At 41.7% G+C, this 22009-nt stretch overlaps 1 protein-coding gene and 3 long non-coding RNA genes across 5 annotated transcripts in view; 2 read left to right on the forward strand and 2 right to left on the reverse strand.

The window, feature by feature from the left end:
- Positions 1-1240: 1240 nt before the first annotated feature.
- LOC121027119 (uncharacterized) lies at positions 1241-13476 on the reverse strand. Its single transcript, XR_005788567.1, has 3 exons — positions 11709-13476; positions 7070-7075; positions 1241-1253 (listed from the first exon to the last, which is right to left on the reverse strand). It is a non-coding gene; the product is annotated as an uncharacterized LOC121027119 (long non-coding RNA).
- The window catches only part of LOC121027120 (uncharacterized), an 11417-nt gene continuing 201 nt past the window's right edge, over positions 10794-22009 (forward strand). Inside the window, exons 1-2 of the long non-coding RNA XR_005788568.1 lie at positions 10794-10960; positions 16907-16909. This is a non-coding gene — a long non-coding RNA (uncharacterized LOC121027120). The remainder of the gene's footprint in view (positions 10961-16906; positions 16910-22009) is intronic.
- Positions 19260-19727, forward strand: LOC121027118 (uncharacterized). The gene is made up of 2 exons (XR_005788566.1): positions 19260-19363; positions 19605-19727. It is a non-coding gene; the product is annotated as an uncharacterized LOC121027118 (long non-coding RNA).
- RAB3B (RAB3B, member RAS oncogene family) overlaps positions 19599-22009 on the reverse strand; it is a 64337-nt gene continuing 61926 nt past the window's right edge. For both annotated transcript variants that reach the window (XM_040470224.1, XM_040470225.1), the window contains exon 5: positions 19599-20196. In XM_040470224.1, coding sequence (XP_040326158.1) covers positions 20009-20196 — 188 coding nt within the window. In that variant the 3' untranslated portion in view covers positions 19599-20008. The remainder of the gene's footprint in view (positions 20197-22009) is intronic.

Genomic DNA, 22009 nt, shown 5'->3' on the forward strand with positions numbered 1-22009 from the left:
ACTAAAAACTAATATAATAATCTAAATTTTTTTTAACTCAGAATTTCTGTTAAAGAATAAGAAAAGTATGGTGGTAGACAAAGGGGACTACCCTAGGTCCTGAAAGTCAGACCTGGACTTTATCACCAACATCTTTGAAACCCCCTGCAGTACCTAGCAGAATATTTTGTACCCAGTAGGTACTCAAAATGTTTATAATGAAATCATGGCCTGCTGACACTAAGGCCTGGGGAGTATGATTTACTTATGTGATCAATTGTTTAAATATGAGATGAAAGAGAAAGTATAAAGGTATGGCCCTATTATGTACTAAATTGTGTCCATCCAAAATTCATATGTTAAAGCCCTAACTCCCAGTGTGACTGTATTTAGAGACAGGGCCTTTCAGGAGGGAGTTAAAGTTAAATGAGGTCATAAGGGTGGGGCCCTAATCCAATATGACTGATATCCTAATGCAGAAAGACGGACTCCAAGGGATATATGTAACAGAGAAAAGGCCATGTGAGGACATGATGAGAAATTGGCCATCTGAAAGCCACAGAGAGAGGCCTCAGGGAAAACTAAACATGCTAACATTTGATCTTGGACTTATAGCCTGTAGAAAATAAGAAGATAAATTTCTGCTTAAGCCACCCAGTTTGTTCTAGTTTGTTATAGCAGCCCTAGCAGACTAAAGTACTTTATTCTAGTTTTTAAAATTTTTTAAATATTTATTTACTTTTGAGAGAGAATCAAAGACAGAGTGCCAGTGGGGGAGGGGCAGAGAGAGAAGAAGACACAGAATCTGAAGCAGGCTCCAGGCTCTGAGCTGTCAGCACAGAGCCCAATGAGGGGCTTGAACTCAGGGACCACGAGGTCATGACTTGAGCCGAAGTTGGACACTTACCCGACTGAGCCACCCAGGCGTCCCAGACATTATTCTACTTTCTAATGAGAGCAGAATTTCCCCAAAGTGTGTTCAGTAGAACTTCAGCAGAGTATTAATGGAGGTCTAGAAAAGAGATTATTCAATAGTCAAATAAACTTGAGAAACATAAGGTTGAACAAATTAAAGCTGATTCTCAGGATCTTTAATTTGCTAACATATTCTGATTCTCCAAGAGGACGAAATAGTACGGAGCATTTCCAAACTTGCTTGACCATAGAAACACTTTCTTTTTTTGAGGAGGGAGGGGGCAGATAGCAGTCTTACAAGACCAGTATTTTGTGGGAAACAACTTGGAAAATACGTATTTATGGTTTTGGCTGGCTGGCTCAGTCTAGGGAGCATGCAACTCTTGATCTCAGGGTTGTGAGTTTGAGCCACACACTGAGTATAGAAATTACTTAAAAATAAAATCTTTAAAAAAAAAAAGAAAGAAAAGGAAAAGAAAATACTTATTTTAGTTTTGTTTTTCTTATCCTGATCAGCCTGTTCTTAACTGTCCCACTACCACCATTAGGATCTAGACAGATATTCAATAACCTTGGAGAAGGGAGTATGGGTCTGTTTCAAATGAATTATTCCCAGAATGGGGAATGACCCTCCATGGAGGTCTGCCAAGTTTGTTCCTTTAATGACCAACCCAGAGTAAGAAGTGGTAATGACCAAACCCAAAGGAAGAATAGTTAAAAGAGAAGGGCTAAAATCGAACCTGATTTTCTATAAGGAAGTCAAACTGCACTGGCAACCAAGACCTTTGTAAATACTTCTTGTTTTTTATTCTTTTTGTATTTCCCTAAAATCGTTGGTAATAAAATCCTTTACCAAAAAAGTGCAAAAAACAACAACAACAAAAAAACCCTCTTTGATCTTGCAGTCTGAAAAAGAAGAAAGATGAAGAGAGAGTGTATCTAATTCTGTAGTCGGATTGAGAAAAGGATGAGGTGGAGGGGTGACAGAATATTCCAAACACAGAGTGTGCGGTGGTAACCACCAAGAAGAGAGAAAAGGAAACAGCATCTGTGGTACTTGTAGCAAGGAAGGCAGAATAAATGAAGCTCTCTTTGGCTTGTGCAATGGGATTTAGAGGGTTTTTTTTTTTAAGTTTATTTATTTATTTTGAGAAAGGGAGAAGACAATCACAAGCAGGCCCTGTGGTGTCAGCGTAGAGCCAGATGCAGGGCTTGAACTCACGAACGGTGAGATCATGATATGAGCCAAAACCAAGAGTTGGTTGCTTAACTGGCTAAGCCACCCAGGTGTCCTGGGATTTAGAGTTAAAAAAAAAAAAAAAGTGTGAGTGAAGATTTCTTGACTATCATGGATGGGGGTATCCTGGGCCAAAGTTAGATATCCATTGGGCCAGTATTTAACACATATTTATTTAGTACTTAATGTCTCAATACCATTCTAGCAAAGAAACAAGGCAAAAATGCCCTCCCAATCTTTCATCCTGGTGAGAGTTTATTATATTTTATTTTTGTTATAAGATATATCATACATACAAAAGTTATCTACAACATATGGGATCATATTAAAGAATAATCATAGAACAAATACACATCTACAAACCGCCAAATTTAAGAAATAGAATACTACCAGTACATAATGAGTTCTTCATCTGGCTTTTTATATCATGTTTCCCTCCTGCAACACACACAGAGTAATTACTATCCTGAATTTTGTGTTAATAATTTCTTTGCTTTTCTTTATAAGTTTTTTCACACCATCTGTACATCCCTAAACATGATTGTATCAGTCAGGGTCCTGGCAGAAAACATATGACACACTCAAATTAGGATATAAGGAGGCAGGATATTGTAAGAATATAGGATATTGTAGGAATACTATAGGATACTATCTGGAAGCTAGTAACAGTGCTCTTTACCACCACAGGATTGAAGGGGGAGAGGAGAGAGTAGCTACCAAAAGTAAAAAATGGTGGGCTGTGTGAAAAGGGTCACTTGATAGGAGTTGCGACCTTGAGAGGAGAGAATCCAACCAGCTCACACAACCCACAGTGAGAGTACCAGAGAATAAATACCCAGCGTCACTCTCCTCCAGTTCTCCAATCCTTTGCTGGTGCCTACCATCAGCCAAACCTAACCATAAGGCAGGAGTCAAAGAGCCCTTTGATCCAGTCTGTGCAACTTAGCCTCCTGGAAATAGAAGTGTGGAGAGTGAATCTGGAGGGGCAAACTGAAGATACCCTAAGTATGTTGCTTATTTTGCCTTTTTAAGTTTACATAAATGGAGTCATACAGTATGTATTCTTCTGTGACTTGCCCTTTCTGTTTATACATTAGAGAGTTCACGTGTGTAGATGTAGTTCATTCATATTCAGTTCTGTGTGGTATCCCATTGTATAAATCTACTACAATATATTTATCCATTCTACAGATGATGGGCATTTGGATTGTTTCCAGCTTTTTGTTTTCACAAACAATGTGGCTGTGGATATTCCTATGTGTATCTCTTGGTGTGCAAATGCAAGAATATGTATATGTATATGGAATTTCTGGGTAATAGGATGTGTACAAGTTAAACTTTGATAATACCAAACTATTTTCCAAAGTCACAGTAATTGACACTCCAACTAGCATTAAATGAAGGTTCCTGTCACTCGACCATCTCACCAATACTATTACTACCAGACTTGCTAATTTTTATCAGTCTGATAGGTGGGAAATAGTATCTTATCGTGGTTCTAATTTACATTTCCTTGTTTCTAACAAACGAACATCTTTTTACATGCTTACATGCCATATATATGATTATTTTTTCTTTTGCTCATTTGTCAGTCGTATGTGTTATAAATATCATCTCTCCATTAGTGCCTTGTTTTTTCACTTTGTTTTTTCATATTGTATTTTTCAGTGCACAGAAGTTGTTAATTTTAACATAATTGAATTTATACTTTTTTCCCTTCATGTAAAATCTTTGGTTCCCCTTTAAGAAATCCTTCTCTACCTTGAGGTCATAAAAATATTTCCTATTCTCTCTTCTAAAAGGTCCATTATTTTACATTATACTATAAGTTTTAAGTCTTTCAGAGTTAAGTCTTTTTTTTTTTTTTTGAGAGAGAGAGAGAGAGAGAGAGGAACAGAGAGAGAGAGAGAGAATCGAAAGCAGGCCAGGCCTAGTCCAAAGCCCAAGTGGGGCTCCCTGAGGCAAAATCAAGAGTTGGACACTTAACCAGATGAGCCAACCGAGGTGCCCCCATAGATAAGTCTGGAACTGATACCTGTGTATGGTTTAAGACAGGCATCTGATTTAATTTTTTCCATACAGATAACCAATTATTGAATAGTCCATTTCTTTCCAACTGGCTGCAAATGCTTTCTGTGATAACATTTTAACTTCAATATATGTATTAGTTTTTTTCCTGGATTCTCTATATATTCTGCTAGACTGACACAGTGCCTGAGAGTCTGTATATTCTTAGGAACTTCAGCTCCTGAAGTCTTACTTGGTATTAGCTCCTCTGGAGAAATTAATACTTGGCTTAATGCCAAGATTTTTCAGATTATCTCAACAGGAGAATAATTTATTAGTATCTATCAGGATCTGAGAGTGTGGTCACTTTAATGTTGGAGTAAGACAGAACAGGATCTAAGGCAACATGAAGACTCTGGTTACCTGAAATGTGCCCTTTGCAAAGGGGAGCAAATGAAGGAAGATACAGAGGGGTGAGCCTGATCCTAGTAGCTAAGGAATATTTATGCAGATCTAATCTGCCAGGATGAGCAAGTTTATGGAGCAGAAGTATTTCTAGAACCATATTTTCAATATATGTAAAGAAATCTGCTTATGTGAATATATATATATATATAATGTTTTATATAGATAGATGTTGAAAAATAGCTACTCATATTTTTAGAGCTGTTCTTTTAAAGTCAGTTAATTGAGTCATGCATAGATAACCCAAGTATTTAATTTAGACAATTATCAGTTGATTCACAGGCATCCTCTATATCCACCCTGACAGACAAGAAGACATCATTAAGGAAAGCATAGAGGCTTCCCTTTCAATAGGCAGAATTGTGATCCAGGCAGTTCTTGCAAAAGCTGGAACCTTGGAAACACAGCTCCCCATAGGTGCCTGATAGTGGACTCTGGATATTACAGCCCACTTATCCTCAAAGAAAAACAGGGGGAAAGGGTTCTCTAACTTAAGCAGACCATAGAAATATTAGGAAAGGATTTAAATAAGACCTTTGGGGGGCGCCTGGGTGGCGCAGTCGGTTAAGCGTCCGACTTCAGCCAGGTCACGATCTCGCGGTCCAGGAGTTTGAGCCCCGCATCAGGCTCTGGGCTGATGGCTCAGAGCCTGGAGCCTGTTTCCGATTCTGTGTCTCCCTCTCTCTCTGCCCCTCCCCCGTTCATGCTCTGTCTCTCTCTGTCCCAAAAATAAATAAACGTTGAAAAAATAAATAAATAAGACCTTTGGCCATGAAGGGCTTTAAACTTGTGGCCACCTGAACAAACATTTCCTTTGTCTGCCCCCTCCAGAACTAGCTTGGCTGTGATTTCTCCATGCTCTCAACACCCTTCCAAAATACCACCACCACCACCCACCCTTCAGCTAAAAATCTAAGATATCAGCAACTGCCTTGTCCAGGAATCATCCCATCTGTTCAGAATGAGCATCCAATTCCCTTCATTTAGCAAATGGCTATTGGATACCCTTAAAGTACTGGCATCTGTGGGAATCAGGGGCTTGAGAGAGAAATAAAACCCTCTTCCCTGACCTCCAGGAGCTCACTCTTTAGTGGTGACAAAGAGAAACTGGCTGAGCACCAGCACAAGTTTATTTCTTAACGAATGCCCCAGTAGTGTTCCATAAAGCACAGGTGGAACTACCAAAGCCAGAGGTGTCTGAAACGTACGCAGTTGAGAGAAATCCTTTCCTCTGCTTCTGTCATCACTGGAAGGTGTTGCTTTGGGTTTATCCCATGTTATGTGATGGGAGCTGGGTCTCCAGCATCTCCACCTGTGCTTGCCACTAGTATGAATTCCTGACCAGGCTTCAGAAGCTCTTCAGGATGTAAAGGAAGACAACCCCCCATCCCAGTGTTACAGTCAGTCGAGAATTACCTTGCTCCTTACTACTTTATAAATAGACCCTTGTAGCCATTGCCCTGACACAAGCCTGCCCACAGGAGGACAAATTAGAGGCAAATTTCAGTATCACTGCCTCACAGACCCTAAACTACTATTCTCTTTCAATACTGTCTTGATTTTTGAGTCAGACCAGTGGCTCTATCTCTTTGCATTATCTTTGTGATTTTTATCATTCAAAAAGGATTTATATTAGGAGACAACATAGTATTGTGGTTAAGAGCAAGGACTCTGGGGTTTCAATCCCTGCTCTGCATTACTAATGGTGTGGCTTTAGGAAAATTAAATATCCTCTCTATCTACTCATCTATAAAATGGGGATGATAATAGTATCTACTTCATAAGGATATTAATGAAACCTATCTAGGGGCAGGTTTACCTGGCTGGCTCTGTTGGTGGAGCATGAGACTCTTCACCTCGGGGTTGTTAAGTTCAAGCCCCACGTTGGGTGTAGAGATTACTTAAATATAAAATCTTGGTGTGCCTGGGTGGCTCAGTGGGTTAAGAGTCCAACTCTTGGTTTTGGCTCAGGTCATATCTCCTGGTTTCAAGAGTTCAAGCCCGCATCTGGCTCTGCACTGGCAGGATGTAGCCTGCTTGAGATTCTCTCTCCCTCTCTCTGCCCCTCCCCCACTCATGCTGTCTCTCTCAAAATAAACTTAATTAAAAATTTTAATTAGGGGCGCCTGGGTGGCGCAGTCGGTTGAGCATCCGACTTCAGCCAGGTCACGATCTCATGGTCCGTGAGTTCGAGCCCCGCGTCGGGCTCTGGGCTGATGGCTCGGATCCTGGAGCCTGTTTCCGATTCTGTGTCTCCCTCTCTCTCTGCCCCTCCCCCGTTCATGCTCTGTCTCTCTCTGTCCCCAAAATAAATGTTGAAAAATTAAAAAAATTTTTTTTTAATTAAAAAAATAAAATAAAATCTTAAAAAAGAAACTATCTAATAAAGTTGTGAAGATTAACTTGATGTGTATGGAAAGGGCTTAGAATAGAGTAAGCACAATATAAGTGCTAGCTAGTATTGACTATCACCTATGTGCCAGGTTCCAAAGTAAGCTCTCATATTAATGCCTTTAATCCTCACAATAACCCTATAAGGTTGGTACATTTTACAAATTAGAGGTTTATAACAGAGGTTTTAAGTAAAATAGAAGTAAAGTAACTTGCCAAAGGCTCTGAGCCTACAACAGTGAACAAAACAGGCAAGATCCCTGCTATCATGAAACTTTCATTAAACAAATAAAATAATTTCATCATGATTAATGCAATGAAGAAAATATAACAAGAAGAAGGGGTATGATAGAGTTGGGGTATACTTCTCTGAGCAATGACATCCCAGGGATTCATTGCCCTTCCCTGTCACTGGCCTGTGTTCAAACCACCCTGGTTTACCTCACATTTCACATTTCAAGAACTCTGAATCTTGTTAATGAAACTATTGGAGTCTCATTTCCTTGGTGTAAGTATGTCTCCAGACCCCTTATGCACATTTGCCTACTGCTTGCCTGGTTTATTTCACAGAAAAATATGCTTATTTCACAGAAACATGTGACAACTCCCACAAGTAACTGGGAAGTTACAGTAGATTTATGGCAAAGGAAAACAAAGGGGGGTGTGGTTTCCTAGAGGAGGTACCTAACTCAGCTTGGGAGCCAGGAGTAAAGACAGCAGCATATATATATGCAGAGGCTCAGATCTAAAGTGTGCCCCCATCCTCTTCTCAAACCAGGGATAGATGGCCTCTCATTTTACTGTCAGGCCTCACTCTCTCTATGAATTACTGCCATTTGAAAATAATTTATTCTCTGTGTGCAAGTGAAGGTAACAGACACTTCCAGGATACTCTTAGGTAGTAATACCCATGAGGAGGCCCATATATTTCTGCTGGGATCCCTTAAGTACCTGAGTTGTCCACATCTTCTACCAGAACAGGGGTGTAGGAAAACCTTTTTCTCAGGGTAGCTGCTAGCTCACATAGCACCTGTATTAGTTTCCCAAGGATGCTGTAACAAAGTACCACAAGCTGGGGGGCTTAAAACAGTAGAAGTGTATTCTCTTTTATAGCTCTGGAAGCTGGAAGTCCAAAATCAAGGTGTTGGGAGCATTGGTTTCATCTGAAGGCTTTGAGGCAGAATCTGTGTTGTGCTTCTCTCCTAAGCTTCTGGTGGCTGCCTGCAAAATCCTCATTTAGTCCTTGCTGTCCTCCGTGGCAAGGAAGACCCTATTGAGTCATATATATTGACTCTGCTCTGCACTCAGCTGGCTGCCTCAAGTCTGCACCCCCATCCCTGCCCACTTTATTCCTTCCATTCCCATATCCTGGGGTTAGAACCCATTTTTTGTTCTCCTCTGTCCAGTCTTTTTTGATGTCTTTTGTGCAGTGATCTGATTCTGTATCTCCTGTGAATAGCTAGTATGTTTGCCTCCCTTCTTTTCTCTTCTAGAAAAAGCACCTTAATTTTCTTTTGGAGCAACCATTCCTCTCCCGCTTTCAGTTCATCTTGTTTGAGTTAGTACTGACTCCTGTCTCCAACTCCACAGATGGAGTTGGACAAGATCTAGGCTTAGCCAATCAGAACATCTCTCTTCCTGGCATAATTGATCCCAGGACTTTTGCCAAAACTATTAAAGCAAAGACTCTGTCTGGATGGCTATATTGGTAGGGTAAGCCTGGAGCTGACTGAGAATGAAGCCAACCCAGAGAATCCTGATAAAATAATTTAATCACCCAGTTCCAGATGGGCCTGAAGCTAAATATACCACTGGACTTTATAGCAACATGAGCTAACAAATTCCCCTCCCACCATGACCTCTTTTTTTCCCTTGTGATTATTTAAAATTCGGATATGTCACTTATAACCAAAGAATCTTGACTGAATGCAGCATCTGACACTTCTGTCACCCCTGCTCTGCATTTCCACAGCTCTGCATCCTCTCTGGCCCACCAGCATGTCCATGTCTGAGTCCTGACAGATGAGTAGGAGCTAACCAGGCTGAAGAAAGGGAAAGGGTTCCCCTACCACACTGTAGTGTCAATGGGTGAAGAACTGGACTGAATTTGCTGTCTTGTTAGACTAGCTTTGGGGGGTTGGCAGGTAGGGAGTGGGTTCTGCTGCTTTCAGAAGCCGTCAATTCTGTCTGCAGTTTGTTTCATTTTCTTGTGGGCTCACCACTTTCTCTCCAGCTCAGTAGCTTTGCTTCCACATGCTGTCCAGCAGTATAGCCTAAACCTTTGTTGGGGTGCACACTGCTCCTTGTGATTCTCTGCATCCTCTACATCAGCCAGTATAGAGCCAGGACTCACAGGGTCTCCAGAAGTACAAGCTGATTGGCTGTCCTTGACCTCTTACAGTGCCAGTCCTTCCACCTTGAAACCTTCCCCGACAGTTATAGCCCATCCTGATTTCCCCCTATCCTGAGTCCATCAAGAACCACTAACTTGTGGCTTTCATTGCATTGGTGTTGGACCTGTTTTCCCAGTTCCATTCTAAGATCTTAGAAGTCTACCCCCAAAGTTCTTAGCACAAACCCAGGGAAGAGTCACTCCATAAATGATGTATAGTTCAGATGAGCTTTAATGTACATACCACCACTGCCATTACAATAAGGATAGGAAATATATTAAAATAAGCCAGTTTGTATCAATAAAACATATCAACACAGAACAGGGAGGCATCACAGATATTTGCAAATGGGATCTTCCTTTTTGTTACTGTGTATACATGTGTGTGTGTGTGTGTGTGTGTGTGTGTTCACATTTGTACAAACTCACAATACCACCTACCATTTCATATATTTCATATACCACTGAGAATAGATGTCAGTATACAGAACATAGGAAGAATAAAAAAACATGAAAGCATCTGCTTAGCTAGAATCTTACAGGGAGAGTTATGAGTTATTATTCCTTTTTCTGCTCAGTCCTATAGAAGGAGAACTCCAATTTTTGCTAATTGCTCCTCCTGAGGAATTCTGCTCAGCCTATTATGGCACATCTCCTAGGCTGGCATGAGACCAGCCCAGTCCCTGGTTGAATAAATTAGAAAGAGCAACTGGGGGAGTTGAAGCTGGTGTGCAGATTAAGTAAGATGACATTTCTCTGTGTGACTGCCAAGACCATCAGTGTCTCGCCCCACGATATGAGGAATGCCTCTGCTCTAAACTTTCATTGTATTAAGGGCGGTGTGTCCTCTCCTTCCTTCTCTCCCACAAGCAGAGAGGAAGCCAGTTGTACATACATTGATGAAAATAGGCAGGATTCAGGATCAGGACTGCCTACTCCTTGGGGCAGACTCTACCTTGTTCTGAGACCAACTCCTAAGCCATTTGCTGCCTTCTTTATGTAGTCTTGAGCAGGTTGTTTCACTGATGCAGGCCTCAGTTTTCCTTATCTGAATACCGGGAATAATAAAACCCACACCACAGGGTGTGTCAAAGACCATTGAAGCTTCAACGAGAAAGTGCTTTGAGAACTGTAAAGTGCTGAACACACAATCGATGATTTCTGTTATAATATACTAATCATAGTAAAATGGACTCTACTGTCTGCCCCTCCTGGGCCCCAACCCCATCCACAGGTCACTGCTCTGTTCATCTAATCTCAGCATGCACTGACTGATTCTCTTTGACTGATGTTAGCATCTGGAAGTTTCTCTGTGGCCAACTAAACCTCTAGGTGTAAGGCATGTTGACCCTGATATTTCTGTGTGAGGTTAGTTTCCTGGGACCAAAATGTGGGGGAAAAGGGGGAAATTGGTAGAGGTGGAAGGGACACTTGGAAATGACTCTGGAAGGGGTAGGCTCAGTTTTATTCTGGGATGAATGCTGCTTACTTCCACCCCCTTGCAGTGAGTGGCTCTGTCTTATATGTCCACAACATTTCACAGTTTCTAAAATGCACTTTTGACTCTCACAAAAGTGAGATTATTAATCTCATTTTATAGATGAAAATATGTTTGTCCAAGGTTACACAGCTAGTATGTTGCCGTGCTCAAATCCAGGTCTTTCAGAATCCTGGTTTTCTGAGTGCTGGGGGACTTTTTATTTTTTGTCTTTAAGTAAACTCTATCCCCAATGTGGAGCTCAAACTCATGACCCCAAAATCAAGAGTCACATGCTTTACTGACTGAGCCAGCCAGGTAATCCTTGGTGGGACATCTTTTGACAAAGGCTCCAGAAAACACTGCCTGATTGGAATGACCTTGTGTAGTACAGCAGTCAACACTACATGCTCAGCATCTACTATGAGTGTCAGGCACTGCACTAAGGGCTTTACACTCATTCTTACATTTAATCCTCTCAACAACGTCTTGCAGTAGATATTCTTCCATTTACATATGAAGTAATTGAGGCTCCAAGAGTAATTTTCTTAAAGTCACAAACTATTTAGTGTTGAAGATCCAAGGACTGAACCCAGACCTGTTGGAGTACAAATCTTGAGCTCCTAACCACTTCACCATGCTACTTTCTCAGTCCTCATTCTGGAACTTGACATTTGGAGGGACTGGAAGATAGATGCAGATCTCTTAGCCCTTTAGTTTACAGGCTTCCTGCTGTATGACAGAAATTGTCCTCAGAAAGATCTTACTCAGCTCAGCCTGGCACAGATTTGGTGCTTGATAAATTAATTCCCCCTTGAAGTGGAATGCATTTCTGGCTCTTAAACTTCTCAAACACATATGTCTGCACTCCATTCTCAACAAATTTCATCAGAGATTCTTGTTGTTCCTCTTCCTCTTGTTAGACTTTAGGAACCCCTAGCCTCGGACAGGTAGGCATGGACCATCCAGATGTATTTAATAGCTAAGATGCTTTCTGGAAGCTTCAGAAGCCAAAGCCACAAGCCTAGCTGAGTGGTGGCGGGGGGGCGGGGGGTGGAGCGGTGGTCACACAGCCTTGGCTGTTTTCATTGTACCCAAGAAGAAAGAAGGCTTTCATAATGAAAGGATTCCCACCAAAATCCTGTTTGCCACTTGCAGTTCTGACAGAAAATGTGCCTAAAATCACAGAGCATTAGAGCACCAAGAGGGCCTACAGAAATCATCTGATCCAAACTCATGAAGCCTGGAAATAGAGAGTGACTTAATCAAGGTTGCGCAGCCTACTGGCTTTATCCCGGTCCATTGGCAAAAACCAGGAAGAGATGCATCAGAATCTGAAGGGAGCTGGGAATCCTAATCACACGCCTCAGGGACTTGCTGACATTTACTTTGCCAGACATTAGTATTTCTATGGCATGATTTTGTACCAAGCAAAAGAAACTCTTACTCAAGTCTCCCAGAGATTTCCTATTTGGGTATTTGCTATTTGGCCACTTCAAAATGATAGAAGGAAGCAGACAAAACATATCACACAACTCAGTCCAGTCAATGGTATTCTGTCAAGATGGTAGGTGTCACTGAGTTGGCAGACATAGGAACAGATGTGGAGAAAAAGCAGCAGCAGCATTCACTGTTTTGTCTAGCTTCTGCCCCTGGGAAGCCAGACTCTGCGTGGACAGTGACCTAACCATAGGAAACTTTGTGCTGTCATCAGTGTTTGTGGAGAACTACTTCTCACCATGAGAAATCCCTCTTCCTCTTACATTCAGATACATGAAGAGAAAATGGGGCAGAAAGTAGGTTTTAGTTTGAGATTATACAAAGTCTTCATCAGAAAGCCCACAGAAGTGCGATTTTTCTGAAAGACTCAGTGTTTAAAAATTAGAATTATTGCACTTGGAGCTAGAAGTATGCATAAAGGAGAAAACTGAGAACCAAAGAGAGGACAATGTATTTTTGGTTGTTAAGAACCTAACTCCAATGAGCAAAACTAAATGGGGGCTTTATTAGAAACACATACTGAATTGTCTAATAGAATCAAAGGAAGATGTGACCTGCCAAACCTCAAGAAGCCAGAAGCACAGCTGGGAAGGCCCCAGGACACACTTTCTCATCTCATGCCTATGGTTCTGTCTGCATGATGGCCTCATTTTCTCCTGCCACAGACCAGCACTCTACACATGGGTTAAGGATCGGTCATTATAGTTTTAGAGCAAACATCTTCATAATATTTGTCAGAAAAAAAATATTGGAATATTTGGAATAAAATAGCTCCAATTATTTCTTTTTAAATCCTAGGGAAGAATTCTGCTTGGCCTTGCTTGATCACATGCCCCCTTTACTGACAGTCTTTACTAATCACCTGGTTTGGATGAAGGAGCAGTATTACTACAAAAGAAGAGATTGCTTTTCCAGAAGAAATACTGGGGAGAAGTGATAGCTGGCTATTACAAGAAATGATCTACCAGGGATCCTACAGTAAGTTAGGGCAGATTCAGGACTAGAAAGAGAATTGATAAAATAATTATTAATGGGGCACCTGGGTGGCTCAGTTGATTAAGCGTCTGACTTTGGGCCAGGTCATGATCTCATGGTTTGTGGGTTCAAGCCCCACGTCAGGCTCTGTGCTGACAGCTCAGAGCCTGGAACCTGCTTTGGATTCTGTATCTTCCTCTCTTTCTGACTCTCTCTCTCTCTCTCTCTCTCTCTCAAAAATAAATATTTAAAAAATTAAAATAATTATTAATAATAATTGAAGTTTCTGGATTCTTTTTATGTGTGGTATTAAAATAAACCCCCATGCTTTGAGCTGTTCATTTATTTACATTTTTAAAATATTTGTGCTGTGTGGAGGATGGACTGTAGAGGAGCATGTGTGGACTAGGTAAACTGGTTAGAAGCTTTGTGGTAGCTATCTAGGGGAGAAATGGCATGGACCAACATCATGGTAATGGAATTGGAGAAAAGTAGGCAGACTTGAGATATATTTTAGAGATAAAATCATAGGACTTGTTGCTGACTGTGGACAGTAAGAAAAAGAAAAATAAGGAATTAAGAATATCAAGGTTTCTGTGAAGAGTGGGGTTGAAACAAATTTGGGGCAGAATTAAGAGTTCCAGTGTGGACATGTTAAGTTTGAGCTATGGAGATGTCTACTGGGCACTTATGTACACATGTCATTACCAAATACTTGGCATCTAAAGCTGCAGAACTAGATGAGGGCTTCAAGGAAGATAGTACAGCTACAGCAGGGGGCTCAACTATTATTTCTTTTTAAGATTTTGTTTTTATGTAATCTCTACACCCAGTATGGGGTTTGAATTTACAACCCCAAGATCAAGAGTTGCATGCTCTACTAACTGAGCAAGCCAGGTGCCCCTCAACTGTTCTTCGAATAATCCTTTATGCATATAATGAATCCTTCTGCTGGGCTTCCAGCCAGGAATCTCAGATGGGAATCACAACCATTATTACCGTTAATCCCATAGAATGAGAAGCCAGATTCATCCTCCAGGGAGCAGCTAAGAAGTAATAAAATGAACGGTGAAATATGCTTCAAAACCCCATGCAGATGTGTTGTCATTCCTCCAGAGTAGACCCTTCGGACAACCAAACAAATGGTGAGATTGCCCTGCTGTAAACCATTTTGACATTTCTCTTTGGGGATAGCAGGTTTTAAGACCTAGGGAAATTTACCAGACTTGGTTTCATAAGACTTAGTGTTGCTTTCTTTGGTGGGTTGAAAAAATAGCCAAAGTATTTTGCAGCTCTTCCTATCAAGAGATGGCATCTCTTTCTCCACACCTTATACATGATTTGTATTAGTGGGACATTAGCGAACATGATACAGAGGCTTGAAAAGTACTTCTGCATTGGAGCTTGCCTTCTCATGCTGCTGGAAAAACTTCTGCCACCATGTGAACAAGCCTGGGCAGCCTTCTGGAAGATGAAAACACATGCAGAGACATCAACCACCCTAGTCATGTCAGCTGGGACCCCAGGCATGTGAGTGAATTCATTCTAGGCCATCCAACCTCAACAGGGAGAAACACCCAGCCAACCCATGGAATCATGAGAAATAATAAATGTTTGTTGTTTCAAGTCACTAAGTTTTGTAGTGGTTTGTTATGTCCCTCAGAAGACAATAATTAGCTCTGAACCAGGCATCTAAAGATATTTTGCAAGTACAGATATTCTTTCTCTCACCATTACTCTTTTGGAGGATTTGTGTTTGATTAATCATCAAAGGTTTGAACTGAAAGATGAAAGCTTGAGGAATGTAAAGCAATAGCCAGTGGGTAATGGAGGTGTTTGGGGGTCAGTGGAGTCTTCCTAGGATTCCCGAAACAGCTCCACAAATATGATTCAAGTTTTCCAGTTGTGTTCTCATAGAATGATGTATCTTTCCTTCAGAGCACTTTGTAATTATATCTGGGTATTTTACAATGTCTAGACTAAACCACAAGCTACTAGACTATAAGCTTCATGAAGGCAAGGATTGTGTTTAATTTGCCATTGATTATATTCTGGCATATACTAGACACTAATTTATTGAATGAGTAAATATGAATGAATAAATTTGAGTTTTGGGGATCCAGGCCTTCAAAAACATCACTTAACAATATTCACGTCTCATGGGCCAGTCTCTTGCATGCACTCCCAGGCATAGGCTGATCCTCCAACTGTGGCAGGTAATCAGGGGTAGTAGAGATGCAGAATCTGAAATCAGTGAGATTCCAGGACACCGATTACTCTAATTCCTTCTTACCCCAAACTATTGGCAAACAAAATCAGACAAACATTCCTCAAGACACTCTAGAAAACTTGACACCCAAGCAAAGAGCTTTGGAGCGGCAGGTGATGTGAATGGGAAAGTCAGGTCTGGAGGATATTCATATCATTCTGTGGACATTACAAGGCTGCACTCACAAAGTAATTGTGAGAGCAAAGGATTCTCAGAGATAATTAAACAATCTCAATTGGGACATTGGAGTCGGTCACTACTACTACTCTTGAGACACAACTTGAAGAGAAAAATTGAATGAAAATGAGTCAGACAGAGGTGAATTCAAATGACACTACCAAGTGACTTAAACATGTTAACTTTCCCAAGGCTATGTTTCCTTGACTGCCAAATTGGGATAATATTTTAGAAACAGCACATCCATTAGACTATAGGTACCTTGTAGGCAGGCATAATTTGTTTTCATATATATTTATCTAGTGTTTAACAGTGCCAGACTCACAGTAGATACAGAATAGATAAACTTCTACCTAGAGATAACCCAAGATCTAGTCCTGACTCTATCACTAATACACTCTCAGAGTGACCTTAGGAAATTTCCTTTTCCCAGGACTGCAACCTTCCTCTTTGTAAAATGGGAAGCCTGGACAAGCTTTTCTCTAAACTCCTTCCAGATCTAATATTTGAATCTGTGGCCATTTAGTACAGTCTACCCCATTGCTGCTCCCAGAAGTTAGTTAATGCTACAGACTGAGGAGACAATAAGTCACGAATCACTTTGTATTTACAGATACACATGCATTTAAAACAGATTCTGTAAATAGCTATGATACTGTATTGCACATTTGGCCTACTTTTGCCTCTTTTGAGGCCAAGAGGTTTTTGTTTGTTTGTTTGTTTGTTTGTTTGTTTGTTTGTTTGTTTAGTCTTCCTCTATTTGGATTGTTAAGCAAGATGAAAACCGGGACAAGTTGCCACTAACATATATTATGCAGCTTGAACCTTGGTGGCTAATTGCACTATTACTGTGATTGATAAACATTGCACTGTAATCGGCTGGAAGCTCCTGGCTTCCATGTGGCAGAAATGAGGTCACAGAGCAGGTCTGGGGGACTGCCATCTAGCAAGCAGCTCTGTTGGTCTGTTGCCCAGTAGGTTTGCCATTATCACATTTAACTCTTGATTCTATCTGTTGTGAAGATGATTGCTCTCTTAAACTAGCTCCTGAGTTTTAAAGAATTTAACAATTTTTAAGTAGAAATTTCACTATTTGCCTGGATATCCAGTATGAGAGAAAAGATTGTTGGATATATGTACTAAAATATCCAAAGGTCACAAGGAGCTCAGTTTGAAATCCTAGTACTAGGGCAGATGGGTGTTACTGCCCAGAAAAATAGTGATTATATCTGACCTGTATTGACTTAGCAGTATAAAAAGCACATCAAGAATCACTGCCTGTAAAGGGATCACATTTGTCCATGGTTGAAGAAGTTAATCAAGTCACTCCTGCAAAATGCCCCATTGCTGGAGGCTGCTTAAAGCATTGCTTGAGAGGTAGATAAGAATTTCCTGACAGAGACAGATACAGGGACTTGGTCCTGAAAAACACTGGACAATTTTCGCTCAGGCCCTTGGGACCTGATTGCCTCAGAGACTGACTCCTTTCCAGAAGCATTAGATATCCATCATCTTGGATTAGTCTTAATAGTTGAGTAATTTGTTAACAGATTAGAGACATAAGTCTTTTCTCCAGTGGACTCTGAATCTGATGGCCTTGGGATTGAATCCTAACAGGGCTCTACTACTTGCTAGCTGTATCATCTTGGTCAAGTGTCTTAACCTTTTTGGGTCATAGTTTATCTATAAAAAATATCATATAGAATGTGATAAAGAGCACAGACCTTAGAACCTACTGCCTGGATTTGAACCCCAGCTCTACTATTTACTCGTTATGTGACCTTAGGCAAGCTAAAGAACTTTTTTGTATCTTACTTAACCTCATCTTTAAATGAGGTTGACTATAGTGCATCCCTCACAAAGATATTGAGAAGATAAGTTAATATATGTACAGTGCTTGGAACAATGTTTAGTACAGAGTAAGCATGACCTCAGTGTTAGCTACAATGACATTGGGGTGATAATCCTCATCTCTCAGGTTCATTTTGCAGATCAACTGAAATGATAAAAGTGAAAAAAAGAGTCACAGAATTATTAGTGCTAGAAGAGACCTTAAAGATTACCCAAATAACCTCTACATTTTGTAGGTGGGAAATCAAGACTCAGAGATGGAGTGATTGGTCCAGAGTCACACTTGATTTAAGGGCAGAGTCCAGGTCTCCTGATTCCAAGTCCAAGTCCAAAAGCTCTATCCTCTGCATCACATCAAAGAAAGCAACATCTCCACGGGGAGGACTCTGTGGGGTCCTCTTATGCAGTCATTGGACCTATGCTAGTTAATGTACTTTCCTAGGATAACGAACTGCATTTGGAATGGACAAAAAACTTGGGAAAGACTCCCCCCCTTCCCCCACCAACTTCTGAGGTGGCATGTTAGTGAAGGGGGAAGTGGGGATTCGGGCTAGGGCTGGGAGGAAAGATTTTTCAAGAATCAGTGCTAGTTCCATGTCATTATTTCAGCTAAAAACCAAACATGTGCCATGTCTAAACAAGCTAGAATCCACTCCATTTGTTTCTGGTGTCAAAGATTTTCATGTGGTTTTGATTTTGGTTTTGGTTTTTCCTTTTACTCATTATGTGACTAATTAAGCAGCTTTAATTAAGCAGCTTTCCCTAGGAATGGCTTCACATCCTCTCTTCAGTGGAAACTAAGATTTCACTCCCAGGAGGGTGAGTTTGGGATTGGGACCTCTGAGTTCAGTTTTCCCAATTTTTTCAGGGTCATGCCCCCTAGATTTATTCTGCCTTAAATTACATTTCCCAGTTGTACTACTCAGCAGTGATTGAAAGATGGGTTGGAGGAAAGGGCAGTTTGGAGGGAAGACACCATGAAGAACAGCAGAACTATCTGACTTGGAGAAAAGGCAGAGGTCATGATTTCTGTTCTCAAATTATCTGAGGGTGTCAAGGGGCAGAGACTGTGAGGTCTCTGACAGCAGAGCTGGTACAAATGGGGTAAAAAGAGGAAGAAGAATTGCCAGGGCACAGATTTCAGCCTAAAGCAAGGAAAATTTCAATTATGAGAGTTGCCCAAAGATGGTACGGACAACGAGCTCCCATCCCTGCCTAGAAGGTATGCTTTAGAAGAAAGAGATTTGGTTGTGAGGTCTGACAGCCACTTATCAGAGATGTGAAGACTGGAATTGACTAGTCAGACCAGGTAACTCTAAATATTTCAAATTCTGGGAGTCTAAAAAACAAAGACCAATTTCATGGAGTTCCCACAGTTAAGAACCACCAGGAAAGCAGCAAAATCAGAAAGTCATGACCTGTTCCTTTATCTTGCCTGTGATTCTCTTTTCTTTCTCTTTCTCTTTCTTGAGCTCACTCGTCTACTCTTTAATATAGCAGGAACCTTTGACATTTTGCAGGGAATAATCTTTTCTTTTAAATGTATTTCTGGCTTAGCCTTTGCTCCTTCAGCATCATTAGAGAGTCTGAGCTCTCTGGAGATTAGCTCTGGCCTGTCACCACAGCAACTGCCCAGGCCCTGTGGGCATCCATGGTAATAGGCATAGGGCTTTGAGAGGAAGCCCCACAGGGAGTCTGATATGAAACAAGCATGTTGTGTATGAGGAGGTTTTCTTTTTTTTTTTTTAATTTTTTTTTTCCAACGTTTATTTATTTTTGGGACAGAGAGAGACAGAGCATGAACGGGGGAGGGGCAGAGAGAGAGGGAGACACAGAATCGGAAACAGGCTCCAGGCTCTAAGCCATCAGCCCAGAGCCCGACGCGGGGCTCGAACTCACGGACCGCGAGATCGTGACCTGGCCGAAGTCGGACGCTCAACCGACTGCGCCACCCAGGCGCCCCGAGGAGGTTTTCTTTAATAGGATTAGCTGTGTAGGTTGGCCTCACTTACCCAGTTGGCCAGGCCTGAAAAGTGTGCATGTGTCAAATTTTGGTCAAAGGAGGAAATCTTATTTTAAAGGCAGAAAAGAGACTCACTCTCCACGTCCCTGAAGTGAATCCCCTTTGTAAGATTGAGTCTTCTTTTGTAAAGTGAACCTTAACCCATGCCATGACCTGGTTGTTGGTTTGGGGCTGGGTGTCTGCAAGGGAGGCCATCTGCAGAGAATTCGAGGGGCATGCTTCCACCTCCACTGCAGGCAAAGAACAGCAGCAACCCAGCTTGCTTGGGGCTGGGGGTGGACAGAGTGTAATGCGGGAAGCAGAGTGGGTGTGGGGTCACAAGAAGGGGAAATCGGGAGGGTGGGCCTTGCCTAACATGAGCAGTTCTGCTGCAGCAGCGGTGGGGTGTCTGAGAGACGGGTGTTCTTGGAGGTGCCCAACACAGAGGGGTCTGTGTCCAGCGAATCAGACATCTTGTCACAAATGGCATCTACCAGGCGCTCGAAGGCCTGCCTCACACTGATGTTCTCCTTGGCGCTGGCTTCAAAGAAGTCAAACCCTAAGAAGAGAAGACAGAAAATAGTAAGGATTTTTCCCTTCCTTTGTATGCCCCCTGGCCAGAACACTCCGAATTAATACAGCTGGTGCTAAGGAATGAAGTGAGGAGGCCTAATTCCATGGCAGGGGATTCTGCTTTAAAGAAATGGTACAAGGCAGGGGCATTACCTGCACGGGTTTTACAGTCAGTCAGATCCTGGTTCTACCACTGGTCAGCTGTATTATCCCCAGCAAGTCACGTATTCTCTTTATAAATCAAGTCCCTGGTTTATAAATTGTGTTAATTTTACCTAACTCATTAAACAAGATAATGCATGTAAAGTATATAGCCCTGTGCCTGACACAGAGTGGGGGTCACTAGGTGTTTTCTGAAAGAGTGAATACTTCAATATGTGTACACAGCACTTCACAGTGTTCCAATCCATTATTTTGTCTGATCCTCATGTCACCCCTGGGAGGAGGAGTATTTGGGCAGACCCCTCCATTTCACTAGTGCAGACACTGTGGCTTAGAGAAATAAGCTGACTTGCCCAAGATAAATAGAGGCACCAGTTAAAGAAGCCCAAGCTTTGACCTTTTTCACTAGGGCTTTTCCTCCTCTTTCCCTTGCCTTTCAGTCACCTCACAGCCTAGCCCTCTGGGATCTGGAAGGCACCCCAAGATCCACACCAAATAAAGCTTCATTTGCCCTTTCCGCCCCAGACCCACTGGCTTATCTCTACTCCATGAGGTTCCTCCTCCCGGAATTCCCCTGGACTTTCTCTATAGCTCTGCCTCCCACACAAACCTAACAGAAGGCACATGGAAGGCTGCACTTGAAGCATAAAATATTCTTGTCTGTTTGGTACCTTGAGATCTTTAGTGACACTTTCTGTGACAAGGAACAGAACTTGATTGTCCCAAGAGACACAAGAAAGTCCCTCCTGATTCAGACAAAGTGGCTACTTCCCAGCTGAGGAATTCTGACCAGGTTGGTGGCAGTTCTTAGAAGTAAAAGCCTCCTTCTCTATAGGTCCCTGACCCAGTCTCCTCCCTCCTATTTGTCCAAGGAACTTCCTCTTTCCTTTCCTTTCAGGTCCATCTTTATTTCTTCTCAAAACTTCTCTCTTCCCTTGTTTTCATGTCTCTCCTTCTTTTCCCTTATGTTCCTCACACTTTCTCCTTTGGATTCTTTATATTTATTGAGCACCCACTATATGTCAGACACGATGCCAGGAGCTTTGGAACTATTATCTTACTGTGGGTAAATATAATCATCTTTAATTTATAAATGAGAAAATGAAGGCTTCAAGAGATTGCATAACTCACACAAGGTCACGGGACTACATTAGTGGAAATTGGGTTTAAATCTGGGTTTGGCTAGCTCCAAAGTTCATACACAGTCCTGTCTCCCACTTCTTCTCTTTCTCTTCTTTCCATCTTTATTTCTTTTCTTCCTTCCTTCCTTCTTTTTAAAAAAAATGTTTATTTATTTATTTTGACAGAGAGAGTGTGTGTGCAAGCAGAGGAGGGGCCAAGAGAGAGAGGGAGAAAGAGAATCCCAAGCAGGCTCTGCACTGTAAGTGCAGAGCCCAATGCAGGGCTTGAACCCATAAACTGTGAGATCATGACCTGAACCAAAATCAAGAGCCAGATGCTCAACAGAGTGAGTCACCCAGGTACCCCTCCTTACTTCCTTCTCTCTTTTCTTTCCTTTTCCTTTTCTTTCTCCTTTCTCCTTTCTCCCTTCCCTCCCTTCCTCCCTTCCTTCCTCCCTTCCTCCCTTCCTTCCTTCCTTCCTTCCTTCCTTCCTTCCTTCCTTCCTTCCTTCCTTC

Source organism: Herpailurus yagouaroundi, unplaced genomic scaffold, assembly GCF_014898765.1.
Source record: "Herpailurus yagouaroundi ecotype Mexico unplaced genomic scaffold, PumYag 77, whole genome shotgun sequence".
NCBI lineage: Eukaryota > Metazoa > Chordata > Mammalia > Carnivora > Felidae > Herpailurus > Herpailurus yagouaroundi.